The sequence below is a fragment of the Aedes albopictus genome, chromosome 1, assembly GCF_035046485.1.
Source record: "Aedes albopictus strain Foshan chromosome 1, AalbF5, whole genome shotgun sequence".
Classification (NCBI taxonomy): Eukaryota; Metazoa; Arthropoda; class Insecta; order Diptera; family Culicidae; genus Aedes; species Aedes albopictus.
The window spans coordinates 161,401,666-161,415,620 of record NC_085136.1 but is presented as its reverse complement, the minus strand read 5'-3'; the positions used below and the strand labels follow the sequence as shown (position 1 = coordinate 161,415,620).

The following is a 13,955-nucleotide window of genomic DNA, read 5'->3' as shown; positions in this document are numbered from 1 at the left end:
AGAATCCTGGAAATCAATTTTGAATTCTTCACAATCATTCTAAAACATTTTATTCCCTTTTCTATTCCTTTTTCAGCTGGTGGGCACAGCCACAGCCACGGTGTGACGGGAGACGACCATGACCACGACCACGATCATGACCATGATCACCACTAGCGGGTCCGTCGTCCAGCGGCCTTGAGTCCGAGGAGAAGCTTATCGTCACCCCCGTTCGCTGTTATCAAGCGAACACGTGAATGTAGGCGGCAGGAGATCGAAGTGACGGAGGATTGTAACAACAATTGTTGGCGAACAAATGAAAAAAAAAAACAATATGAACAGTATTTGATTGAGGTGAGCCGGCGTCCGAAACTCTTTGCAGCTGTGATAGTGTGAAAACAAGTTTTAATCTTACACAAGAGAATAGAAGCTTCTTATACGATTCGATAGGATATTTAAGAAACCATAGATAGATAGCAAGTTTTATAATGAACATCGGTTTTAGTACAAACCGCTGGATGCTTGAGGATGTGATTCAATGATACATATGTTGAAAAACAGAAAGATTTTAGCCGATCTTTACAATTAACAAGACTTGAATTGTATCTGTGTACCGTAATAGCATTTGCTTATTATTTTAATGTCAGAGTGTAATAATAATTTTAGTTTTAATGTGTATCTCAAGATTTTGTTCATTCATCCGAAAAATGACGTCCCGAGATTGACTAAATTAGCTCCACTTATCAGGGAAAAGTGTGCGCGAGCTGTGGAAAATGCGACTCTAAAGAACGTGTCTCATATACCTACCTTGATACATTGTTGGAAACAAAGTTACTTTACTCCAACGTCGAGCGTATAGTAGAGCACCATCTTCTTCGGTCTTGGGCGATGTTCCTCCAGTTTCCCCGAAAGAGTGGAGATCGCAGATCTTCGTCAACCGTGCAGCCAGCGCGTTCGCGGCCGCCCCCGAAGTTGCTGACCTCATCCTGGTTCCCTGCTGAATATTTTTCCGCTATTCTTTCCTCCGACATTCGCACTACGTATCCAGCCCACTGAAGACTGCCGTATGTTATACGTTTCACAATATTCGCATCTTTGTACACTTGGTACAACTCGTGATTCATGCTTCTGCGCCACAATTCATCTTCTTGCTAACCACCGAGAATTGTCCGTAGCAATGCTCAAAAACTCCGAAAACTTTTCGTCTAACTCCTAGCGAATTTTGTTTGCGTTTGCAAGTTACGGGACCTAAGCTGATTACGCAATCCGTAAAAGGTCCTATTCGCAGCTACAATAAGCCTTTTCATTTCACGGGAAACGTAATGATCGCGCACGGGCGGGACCCTTAGTACGTTGTGATTTTGCGATAAATAAAACACGATCGACTACCTTGACCGTCCTGCCATGGCAGAGGCATTAGAAATACTATCTTTATTAACAAAGAATATCACAGATGTATTGGTTTAGGGGTGTGGTACATATAATGCACTTTATGAACGAACATACCGCCCCGCCAAAACCAACGGTTTTCAGTTCACGAAAACGGGTACTGAGCGGAGGAGAATACATTGCATACAGATAAACTGATGTAATATTATAAACGGCGCGCATTTAACAACACTACACTGCATCGACCATCATCCACGTTGAAGAGACTGCGTTGGGGAACTGACCATTTTGATTGAACATCTCATGTCCACCTTGTCATGAATACCGAGCCCATTGCTGCAGTATTAAATGGTGAATTTGACGCTGTAGATGTTCTGCCGAATAGCTACCTGCAAACCGTGCGAGGCCACACTATCGCAGCTGGTAGTTCGACGGAGCTTCATTGTGCTGCTGATGGTGATGAGACCAAATGTTGAATGCGGCTTCTAATCCATCGAATATCGTTGGTAATCAATCGCACTGTTGTTAAAACGCCCGTCACGGCACCAAATATGATCGCGCACGGGCGGGACCCTTAGTACGTTGTGATTTTGCGATAAATAAAACACGATCGACTACCTTGACCGTCCTGCCATGGCAGAGGCATTAGAAATACTATCTTTATTAACAAAGAATATCACAGATGTATTGGTTTAGGGGTGTGGTACATATAATGCACTTTATGAACGAACACGTAATTATCATATGTAACTAATGTTCCAAGATTCAAATTCTTCAACTACTTCAAGCACATAACCATCAATCACTACCCAAAGTTCTAACACCAGTAGGCCTGCCTCTGTCTCTACCCGCTATCAAGTACTGTATCCCGGTAGAGTTAATCGCCAAGGCAATCTTCGCTGTATCTCTCTTCATATTAGCATAAGCTTCCTCCACTGCCCTACGATCGATGCCGATGAGATCAATATCGTCTGAAAAGTCGAGGAGCATTTCCTCTAAGCAGGGTTGACAATCGTCCTTCTCGTCACCAGTGCATGAAGATAACAATAAAACAATCTTCGTCCGAAAGAACAACGGTGACGATTAGCCTTTTCGTCGCCGACTGCGGGCTTCACGACGAAGCTCAATCATAAATAGTCACCCACCAACTTTTTCGTCGTCCTCTTTGTTCCCTGGAAACGAGCGACGACGAGCCAAACGAACGCCAACTGGGAATAGCTTTTATTGGCGTTTCGGCACCTACGGTGGTGTGAAACCTCACCAGCTCAGTTTGTAAGAGTGCTGGATTGGCAATCTAGAGGTTCGTTGTTTGATTCCAGGTGCAATTATTTTTTTTATTAAACTCCTTCGGCTAGTCGCACTTGGACGAAGAGCGAAACAAAACGAATGAAGATTTTGTTTTCGTCACGACGCAAGCCCTTCGCGACGATTCGCTGGCTTGAATGAGTCATCCGATGTGGAAAGAGCAACGATGACGATCTAGTTTTCGTTCTCGTCGTCGATTTTTTTGGTCGTACGGAGACGATTTTCAGCCCTGCCTCTAAGAGTCATTCCTCTGCAGGACTGACCTCCTAATCGTTCTTTCGAGTGCAAGGTTGAACAGAAAATTTGAAAGAGCATCACCCTGCTTCAATTCATCCAAGGTCACAAACGTCGGCGATCCGAATATTTCATTTTAAACCAATTTAGCGTTGCGCATATCAGCCGGAATTAGTTTCGCCAGAAAACCATGTTATGACATTATCTGCCAAAGCTCATTTCTTTTCACAGAATCGTAAACTGCTATAAAATCAATGAACAGATGGTAAATCTTCAAGTGATCCCGAAATTTACCTAAGATCATACGCACGTGATGCATCGTTGATCGGCCCTCACGATAAACACCAGACTTCGCCGACGAAGGACTCCTCAAGAAATCTCAGTCTGTTGAACAGGACACGCGACAGTATCTTATATATTAGCGTGCGCAGCTTTTTTTTCTCGCTCATTCTCTTTGATCAACACAAGAAAGAGTGAGATAAAATCTTTCTCTTTCTCGTGTTTGTTTACGAGAGTGAGTGAGATGCCAAATACCGCTTATATGCCGAATTCAAAAGGGTAATCTCTCTATAATTGGTACACTCATACACTGGTCATAAAAAACTGGGGCGTATGAGACCAAACAACCAGCTGGTAGGCAATTCTTCATCCTCCCAAATCTGTACAACAATCTGCTCACTTCCGTGCTTAAGACCGAGATCTCGTCCTTCCAAGAAGAGACTTGCTGTTTGTTAGTTCCTTAAGGGCCTTCTTAACCTCATCCTGTGTTGGTGGTTCCACTGCTTGACCATCATCCATTATGACAATCCTGTTCCCAGCTGCTCCTCCACTGCTACTATTCAACAAATCTTCAAAGTGATCCTTCCACCTGGCTGCCACCATTGGCATTGTTTTGTCTGTCAGCAAATTTTCTTAACGATCATTGCGCATGGCGGACGTCGGCGCAGTCTTGTGCCGCGCATTATTAAAAGTTGCATAAAACTTCCGCATATCGTTTCAGTGCATACTTTCCTGCGCTTGAGCTTTCTCACAGTCTCTCCGTGCTGCCATTTTTTACTACGGTGGACTCGTTTCTCTCGTTTCTCCTAAAAACTTACTACCTACCTGTGGTATCTGAGTACGGAACAACTACCCGCTGTTGAACTGGAAGTTTGTACTTTTCTTCTTTCTTGGGTCAGATTAAAACTCTTCGAAATTAAAACCCCACGGGCACTGAAATGGCTGTGATAAATTTATTTACACAAATAATTCACAATCAAATTGATTTTGCACTTTTACAATGAATCCATACAGCGACTTGTTATCTTTGTTATAATCTTTTATAGGGCCCATATAGCCGAGGCGGTAAACGCACGGGTATTCAGCATGACCATGCTGAGGGTGACGGGTTCGATTCCCGGTCGGTCCAGGATCTTTTCGTAAAGGATCTTCCTTGGGCATAGAGTATCTTCGTGCCTGCCACACGATATACACATGCAAAATGGTCATTGGCAGAGGAAGCTCTCAGTTAAAAACTGTGCTCATAGAACACTAAGCTGAGAAGCAGGCTTTGTCCCAGTGAGGACGTTACGCCAAGAAGAGGAGGATAATCTTTCAAATCACATTATGTACGCATAACAGATTCTCACTAATGTGAGTTTGTATGTATACGTAAACAAATTTGCTTATGCATTTGTTCAAGTTAATTGACACACTTAACTTCAAGTTAATTGACACTTTAAGCGAGTAGAGATGCCAGAACAAGATGAAAATCGCAAAAATCACAATATGCGATTTCGAATGTTATTTTGCGAGTTTGTTGGTGCAGTTTTGTGATTCTGTTTTGTGCATCGCAAAGGAGCATTTAAATGTCGTTAATTGCGGTGAATTTCACAATTTGGTTGTACTTAGGGTTTAGATTTATGTAATTGTGAGGTATGTTAGCGATAATATGATGAAATCTATACAATTTTATGCGAGTTGTGGTTGTCTGGGGGGGGGGGGGGGGTATCACCGATGTGAAACTTGCGGGGATAGCTAAGTCCCTTAGCGTAGGTAAGGCCCCAGGTCCGGACGGAGTTGCGAACCTGGCCTTAAAAGTAGCTATTGCAGAGGCTCCGGAGATGTTCTCAGGTCTGGGGAAGGTGCTCGAAAAGATCATCCTCAATAGAATGTTGAGGTTCACCGAGGGCGAAAATGGTCTTTCGAACAACCAGTACGGCTTCCGGAAGGGGAGGTCCACCGTAGACGCTATCTTTTCGGTTACAAAAACCGCCGAGAAAGCACTCGAGCCAAAGAGGATGGGAATTCGTTTCTGTGCGGTAGTGACTCTGGATGCTTGTGTTTCTCCGAGACAATCAGCTGCCCTTCTTCAATCTCATACTTGAGGCTGAATAAGGGCGGGATTATGAAGATGTTATTAATTAGTTTAAATTTTCACCTATTTTGTTGCACATTGTGCGTTTTACACAGTGTATTCTGTGAATCCTCGCCTTTGGCGCACTCAAATCGATACCGATCTGGCTTTATTGTTGCTGTTCTTTTTTGTGCTGTGATTGTTAAGAGTTTAATCTTGCCTAGTTTGGGTAGTGGCTACGGTTAGGATAGCTCAGATCAATCTTCAGCACAAAAGAACAGCAACGATCAATCTTTGTAGACTTATGCAAAATGGTACAGCCCAAGTGGCGTTAGTCCAAGAACCTTACTTTCGTAAGGGGAATTTCTATTTAGGAAACCTTGTGAATCCGGTGTTTGCTACTTTCAGTAAAAATGAAATGGCAAACTCACGTGTCATGCCTCGAGCATGTGTGCTTGTCAACAACGCAATCGTTGCTACACTCATCTCTGAACTAACTACCAGAGATGTATGTGCTATCACAATAGATGTATCTGTTGGAAACCTCAACAGGAAATACGTTTATTGTTCGATTTATTTACCGCATGATGAACCATCCCCTACGGATGCTTTCAAGCAAGTCATTGCATACTGCACTTCAAAAGGCCTTCCGCTAATTGTTGGTAGTGATGCTAATGCTCACCATATAATCTGGGGCAGCTCAGACATCAATTTGAGAGGCTCCAGTTTGATGGAATACTTAAGTAGTACAGATCTTGGATTACTTAACATAGGCAACCGCCCAACCTTCATGGTATCTGGTAGAGAGGAAGTGTTAGACATAACGCTTTGCTCTAGCAGAATTAGTCATGAGCTGACCAATTGGCATGTGTCAGATGAAGAATCTTTATCTGACCATCGTTACATCTTGTTTGAACATGTGAATGTTACTTCGCAAACTTTGCGTTTCAGGAATCCCCGGTCAACCAACTGGGATCTTTTTACCGATTTGGTTGCAGCCAAATTTCATGGATACTCACCATCAATTGACACTCCAAGTGATTTAGATGATGCCGTTGATACTACAACGGCCTTCATCATGGAAGCTTTTGAAGAAGCCTGCCCTCTGCGGTCTGTGAAGACCACAAGAGGAACCCCTTGGTGGAACTCCGATCTGGCGAAGCTCAGGAAACAATGTAGAAAGAGTTGGAACAGACGACGTTCGGCTGGATCGGAGGCTTTCAGGTCGGCTCGCAAGGCCTACCAGAAAGCTCTTCGGTCTGCTGAACGATCCGGTTGGAAAACCCTTTGTACAAATGTTTCCAGTCTGAGTGAAGCCAGTCGATTGAACAAAATCCTTGCAAAATCTAAGGATTTTCAAGTGAACGAACTTCGTTTGCCAAATGGTGACTTCACTTCCTCTGATGAGGAAGTTTTAGAATGTTTATTCAGTACACACTTCCCCGGATGTGTGGATATTACATCTTCGGATGAACCTGATGTCTTTTCTTGTAGTTATGATTCTTTAGCTTCGGCTCGGAGTATCGTAACTTTAGAATCGATTGAATGGGCACTTAATAGCTTTGCACCTTTCAAATCTCCTGGGGCAGATGGGATTTATCCTATTTTGCTTCAGAAGGGATTTGATCATTTCAAACATGTTTTGAAACAACTACTTGTTTGCAGTTTTGCTACAGGGTATATTCCAAATCCTGGCGGGATATTACTGTTAAGTTTATTCCGAAAGTGGGTAGCGCGTCGTATGAAGAAGCAAAGAGCTTCAGACCTATCAGTTTGACCTCTTTTCTTCTGAAATGCTTAGAACGCATAGTCGATCATCACATCCGTGATGTTCATCTGGCCAATGTGCCTCTTCATGTGAACCAACATGCTTACCAATCTGGAAAGTCCACTGTGACTATTTTACACAAAGTTGTTTACGATATCGAGAAGGCATTCTCTCAAAAGCAATCCTGCTTGGGTGTTTTCTTAGATATCGAGGGTGCCTTTGACAACGTGCCTTTCGATGCCATATTGGAAGCCGCACGGGGTCATGGTATATCTCCAATGATTTCCAATTGGATTCACCAAATGCTCAAAAACCGACATCTCTTCTCGACATTGCGTCAAGTGGCGATTAGGAAATTGAGTGTTTGTGGATGCCCCCAAGGGGGAGTCTTATCACCACTTTTATGGAATCTCGTAGCAGATACGCTATTGAGGCAACTCAATAATAGCGGTTTTCCTACTTATGGTTTTGCCGACGACTACCTAACATTGTTAGTCGGTATGTGCATCAGCACCCTTTTCGACCTGATGCAAAACGCTCTTCAGGTAGTTGAGGGTTGGTGTCGCCAATATGGCCTTTCGGTAAATCCCGGAAGCGGAAAAGCGAAACCGTAATGGTGTTCGAACTTTACGTCTCTTTGATTCTGAAATCAATGTGACTGAACAGGTTAAGTACGTTGGAGTCATTCTTGATTCCAAGCTTTCCTGGACACCTCATGTTGAGTTCAGAATCAAGAAAGCTTGTATGGCCTTCGGGCAATGCCGGCGAACCTTTGGTACAACTTGGGGTCTAAAACCCAAGTATATCAAATGGATCTACACTAGGCCTGTCCAGCTTTTCAAAAATGTTCTCTGATTCTCAAGTCCACCCCCATATTTTGATTGGCATCCTAAAAGAAGTAACTGGTCAAAATTTCAGCCAAATCCGTTGAAATTAAGAGGTGCATCAAATCAATTTTGTGTTTTTCGACTATTTTTGAACTTCAAAAAATCATAACTACTCTAAAACATGTCAAAACTTAATTCTTTCGGCAGAAATTGAAAGCTATACTTGTCTGCTACAACTTCTCCGAACAACGTAAGCCAATAAAATTGAAGGAAACATGTGTAATTATCACATTTGTAATCAGAAAAACCTTAAAAAGTTGATTTTCTGATAGATTTCGTTCTGGAACACCCTAATGTACTTAATAAGTTGGATTTTTCAAAACGGCAGCATATTCTCCAATGTTTTTTGGTTATTTGCTTCTTTGACACCAATGCTGTAGGAGTTGAGCAAAAATTACTAAAATTCGTGAAAGTCAAATGTGGCCTAAAAACTAGCTTTTTGAAGGCAATCACGTTGTGGCGCGAAAGTGTACTGAACGTAGTAGCTTTGCTTCCAAGTAGTTTGCCTTGGCTACCCCCTACCACGGGTGATAACAAACAAGCGCGATTACAGGTGTTGGCTATCATATCAGTGCTGACGCGATGCCACTTTTTGCGCGCCAAAGCGTGATTGCACCCGAAAAGCTAGTTTTTAGGCCACATTTGGCTTTCACGAATTTTAGTAATTTTTGTGCAACTCCTACAGCATTGGTGCCAAAGAAGCAAATAACCAAAACACATTGGAGAATATGATGCCGTTTTGAAAAATCCAACTTATTACGTGTATTAGGGTATTCCAGAACAAAATCTATCAAAAAATCAACTTTTTAAGGTTTTTCTGATTACAAATGTGATAATTACACATGTTTCCTTCAATTTTATTGGCACACGTTGTTCGGAGAAGTTGTAGCAGACAAGTATAGCTTTCAATTTCTGCCGAAAGAATTAAGTTTTGACATGTTTTAGAGTAGTTATGATTTTTTGAAGTTCAAAAATAGTCGAAAAACACAAAATTGATTTGATGCACCTCTTAATTTTAATGGATTTGGCTGAAATTTTGACCAGTTACTTCTTTTAGGATGCCAATCAAAATATGGGAGTGGACTTGAGAATCAGAGAACATTTTTGAAAAGCTGGACAGGCCTAATCTACACAACTGTTGTTCGGCCAATATTGGCTTATGGATGTCTTGTGTGGTGGCAAAACGGCGAAGTGAGAACGGTCCAATCAAAATTAGGCCATCTCCAAAGGATGTGCTTAATGGCGATGTCTGGAGCGTTCTCTTCAACTCCCACGGCAGCGCTCGAAGTTCTCTTTGACGTTGCCCCACTACACATTCATCTCAAACAAGAAGCACTTTCTTGCACTTACCGGTTGCAGGTACTATGTCTACTAGAGGAAACTACTGTAAACCGCACATCAGCACACACCTCGTTGTTTCCACTTTTGGTGAATTGGGACAAAATTGTCCTTGCTCCAAGTGATCTTACAATTGCTTGTAATTTTCCATATAGGACATTGTCCACGAAATTCCCTTCCCGGGAAGAGTGGACATCTGGTTATCTGGAGAGAAGTATTTCAGACGGCATCGTATGTTACACTGATGGCTCCCTTCTAGAAGGTCGAGCAGGTGCTGGTGTTTATTCTCGTGAGCTAAGGCTGTATCAGTCTTATTCACTTGGCAGACACTGCACCGTTTTTCAGGCCGAAATCTTTGCTCTTATGTGCGGAGTGCAATCAGCACTTCAGCAGCACGTAATGGGCAAAGTAATATACTTCTGTTCAGATAGCCAGGCTGCTATTAAAGCACTTGCTTCGGCCAACTCCAGGTCGAAGATAGTTATCGCTTGTCGAACTCAAATTGAGGAGCTGAATTCAGCAAACGCTGTTCACCTTGTATGGGTACCTGGCCATTCTTCCATCGCTGGAAATGAATTGGCTGATGAGTTAGCTCGCACTGGAGCATCACATGACTTCATTGGCCCTGAGCCAGCTATTCCGGTATCCAAGTGTTGGGTGAAGCTTCGGATTGACACCTGGGCTGCCACTCAGCACAAACAATACTGGAATAGTTTGGAGTCATGTCGTCAAACAAAATTGTATTGTACTGAGCCATCTCTAGGGGTGGCAAAGTATCTAACAAATCTATCAAAGCAGAATTGCAGCATGCTGGTCAAAGCATTGACTGGCCACTGCCGACTCAGTTATCACATGGCGAATATTCAGCAAGCTGATTCATTAGCATGTGATAGCTGTGAAGCCGATTATGGAACTTCGTATCATTTAATATGTAACTGTCCAGTTTTTGCTCAATTGCGTTTCCGAGTACTCGGGAAACACTTATTAAGTGAAACTGACTTCAGAAACCTGAATCTTCAGGACGTTCTGTTGTTCTTGACCCGTTGTGGTAAAGAGCTATAGGCTCTCTTTACGCCTTATGCATTATCACAGTGCCCTTTTCAGGGCGCTGTTCGAACCCATTGTGGCACGCTTATGCGATATTACAGTGTCCTTTTCAGGACGCTATGTGAACCCATTGTGGTACGCTTTTGCGAGTATGACGATCCTATTCCCTTACCTGTCCTTTCCCATGTCCTATCCTTTTTTCTTCCCTTCTCCGTCAGGTAAATGATGAATAGGCTCGTGTTCATGGCGATGGCACAAATTTCCCGAATGGAGGAGAACGTGCCTCTAGAGCCGACCTACTGATACCTGATACCTGATTGATCCGAATCTATGACATTTGTTCGAAAGACATTTAGTCGAATGACGTTTGGTCGAATGACATTTAGTCGAAAGTACATTTGGTCGAACGGACATTTAGTCGAAGGGACATTTGGTCGAAAGCCATTTTTTGGAAAAAGAAGCATATGACATTTAGTCGAATGGACAATTCGTCGAATGGATATCTAGTCGAAAGGCACTAACTGATGAAGAGATGTGAGTGGAAAATAATATTATAGATTTCGGTATCATATGTTACTAGCTGTACCCGGCAAACTTTGTCTTGCCTACTGCGTTTTTTGACGTTTCAAGTTTCTAGCCAAGACCAAGTCTCCGGTCAAAATGTATGAAAGATCGATTTTCAAAAACTCTCAATTTTTCCATGTTTTTTGCCTCATAAACCTTCCTTGGGTGAAAACTAACAGAACAAAACTAAGACGACCAAAATCGGACCTTCCGATCGCAAGTTATGCGCGGTCCCACGTATGCCACTGCATTTTTATATATATTTATTATTTATATTATATGTTATTGAACAAGCAAGACTCGTTGAATAAATGTACGACTCGTGCTGAAAAAAAAAATCATCATTTTGCAACTTGTTGCATAAATAACCATTTTGGCTCGCGTTCAATTCATATGCAACACTGCGTCAAAGAAAAGCCTAAGGACAAACGTCTAGAAATCCCACTTCAACAGTGCATCAGAACTTCAGACGCACTATTCTGAAGAAGCAAGCTTCAAACAACAGTGCTATAAAATGCTGTTTTTGCTCACTTATAATAAGCTTGAAACAAGAAGATCAGGTGCGCTGGTTTTGTTTACGAAGAGATTTGTACGCTCGAAGTCGCGAGTAAGTGCCAAAGTCGGTCATTGTGGCGGCCATTTTGGGATCCTAACCAATCTGGCCTTAAAAGAAGGAAAAATATCCGATGAAAAAGTCTGCAGCAATAACATCCAAATGTTAAACGGAGAAATTTCTTCTGAAACATTCAGTAGTTGGTACAGGGAAACGCAATGAAATAAATAAACGTGAAAGAATAGCCTATGTTTCAAAGAAGGAAAAATTCATGATAAAAAGACAGCAGCCATAACATTCAAACATAGTACAAATACGAATTTTGAAAGAATAGCCTATGTTCAAAAGAAGGAAAAATCATAGATGAAAAAATAACAACCATAATGTCCACTCTTCACTCTCAGCACAAATACTACACTTGAAAGTTGAAAAGAAGGAAAAATATTTGATGGAAAAGCCAGTCTGTTATACACAAAAACGCAATGTAATGGTGAAACTGGAAAGAAGAGCCGAAACCTACACTGCACTACAATGTTTGCATTTTTATGTTTGATATAATTAAACACGATTAAGTTGCTATACGACTTAACGTCCATTCGACCAAACGTACTTTTAACCAAATAAGTTCAGTAACATATAAATTATAATACCGAAATCTATAGAATTGTTTTCCATTCAAAACTCTTCATCAGTTAGTTTCGACCAAATGTCCATTCGACGAATTGTCCATTCGACTAAATGTCCGCTTCTTCTTCCATAAAATGGGTTTCGACCAAATGTCCATTCGACCAAATATCCGTTCGACCAATTGTACTTTCGACCAAATGTCATTCGACCAAACGTCATTCGACCAAATGTCATTCGACGAAATGTCCTAAAGCCCCTTGATCCATACTCTACATGTGTACGTAAACCGATTTTGAAAATATTGCTTCGTTATTTAATAAAAAAATCAAAAACCAAAAAGTGAGGAATTGCTTCCAGTTTCGCCTTAAGACCGAGATCTCGTCCTTCTAAGAAGAGACTTGCTGTTTGTTAGTTCCTTAAGGGCCTTCTTAACCTCATCATGTGTTGGTGGTTCCACTGCTTGGCCATCATCCATTATGACAATCATGTTCCCAGCTGATCCTCCACTGCTACCATCCAACAAATCTTCAAAGTGATTTTTCCACCTGGCTGCCACCATTGTTTTGTCTGTCAGCAAATTTTTTTAACGATCATTGCGCATGGCGAACATCGGCGCAGTCTTGTGCCGCGCATCATTGACAGTTGCATAAAACTTCCGCATATCGTTTCTGTGCATACTTTCCTGTGCTTGAGCTTTCTCACAGTCTCTCCGTGCTGCCATTTTTTACTACGGTGGACTCGTTTCTTTCGTTTCTCCTAAAAACTTACTACCTACCTGTGGTATCCGAGTACGGAACAACTACCCGCTGTTGTACTGCAAGTTTGTACTTTTCTTGATTGATTGATTTGTCTTTATTAAAGAGACTTTCAGCCCTCCAGTACTTTTCTTCCTTCTTGGGTCAGGTTGAACTCTTCGAAATTAGAACCCCACGGGCACTCAAATGGCTGTGATAAATTCATTTTCACAAATAATTCACAACCACATTGTTTTTGCACTTTTACAATGAATCCCTACAGCGACTTGTTATCTTTGTTATGTACGCATGTATACGTAAACAAATTTGCTCATGCATTTGTTCAAATTAAATGACACACTTATGCCATAACAAGATGAAAGTCGCAAAAATCACAATATGCGATTTCGAAAGTGATTTTGCGAGTTTGCTGGTGCAGTTTTGCGAATCTGTTTTGTGCATCCCAAAGGAGCATTTAAATGTCGTTAATTGCGATTAATTTCACACTTTGGTTGTACTTAGGGTTTATATTTATGTAATTGTGAGGTATGCTAGCGATAATATGATGAAATCTATGCATTTTTATGCGAGTTCTGGTTGTCTAGGGGGGGCTGGCGATAAGGAGATCACCGATGTGGAACTTGCGGGGATAGCTAAGTCCCTTAGCGTAGGTAAGACCCCAGATCCGGACGGAGTTGTGAACCTGGCCTTAAAAGTAGATATTGCAGAGGCTCCGGAGATGTTCAGGTCTGCTATGCAGAAATGCCTGGCCAGGGAGTTTTCCCAGAAGCTTGGAAGAGGCAGAGCCTGGTACTAATGCCACGCACTAATTGACATGGCGGGGAAGGTGCTCGAAAAGATCATCCTCAATAGAATGTTGAGGTTCACCGAGGGCGAAAATGGTCTCTCGAGCAACCAGTACGGCTTCTGGAAGGGGAGGTCCACCGTAGACGCTATCTTTTCGGTTACAAAAACCGGCGAGAAAGCACTCGAGCCAAAGAGGAGGGGAATTCGTTTTTGTGCGGTAGTGACTCTGGATGTAAGAAATGCGTTTAGTAGCGCCAGCTGGTCTGCTATTGCCGATGCGCTCTTGCGTCTGAGGATATCTGGGTACCTGTACAAGATTTTCGAAAGCTACTTTCAGAATCGTGTACTAGTTTACGACACGGAGGTGGGTTGGAAGTGCTTTCACATA

General features: G+C 42.1%; 1 protein-coding gene across 1 annotated transcript in view; it reads left to right on the top strand.

The window, feature by feature from the left end:
• Positions 1-657, top strand: part of LOC109431490 (zinc transporter ZIP1) — a 98,861-nt gene extending 98,204 nt beyond the window's left edge. Inside the window, exon 2 of the mRNA XM_029861985.2 lies at positions 77-657. Within this exon, the coding sequence (XP_029717845.1) occupies positions 77-156 (80 nt within the window). The 3' untranslated portion in view covers positions 157-657. The remainder of the gene's footprint in view (positions 1-76) is intronic.
• The last annotated feature ends 13,298 nt before the right edge of the window (positions 658-13,955 follow it).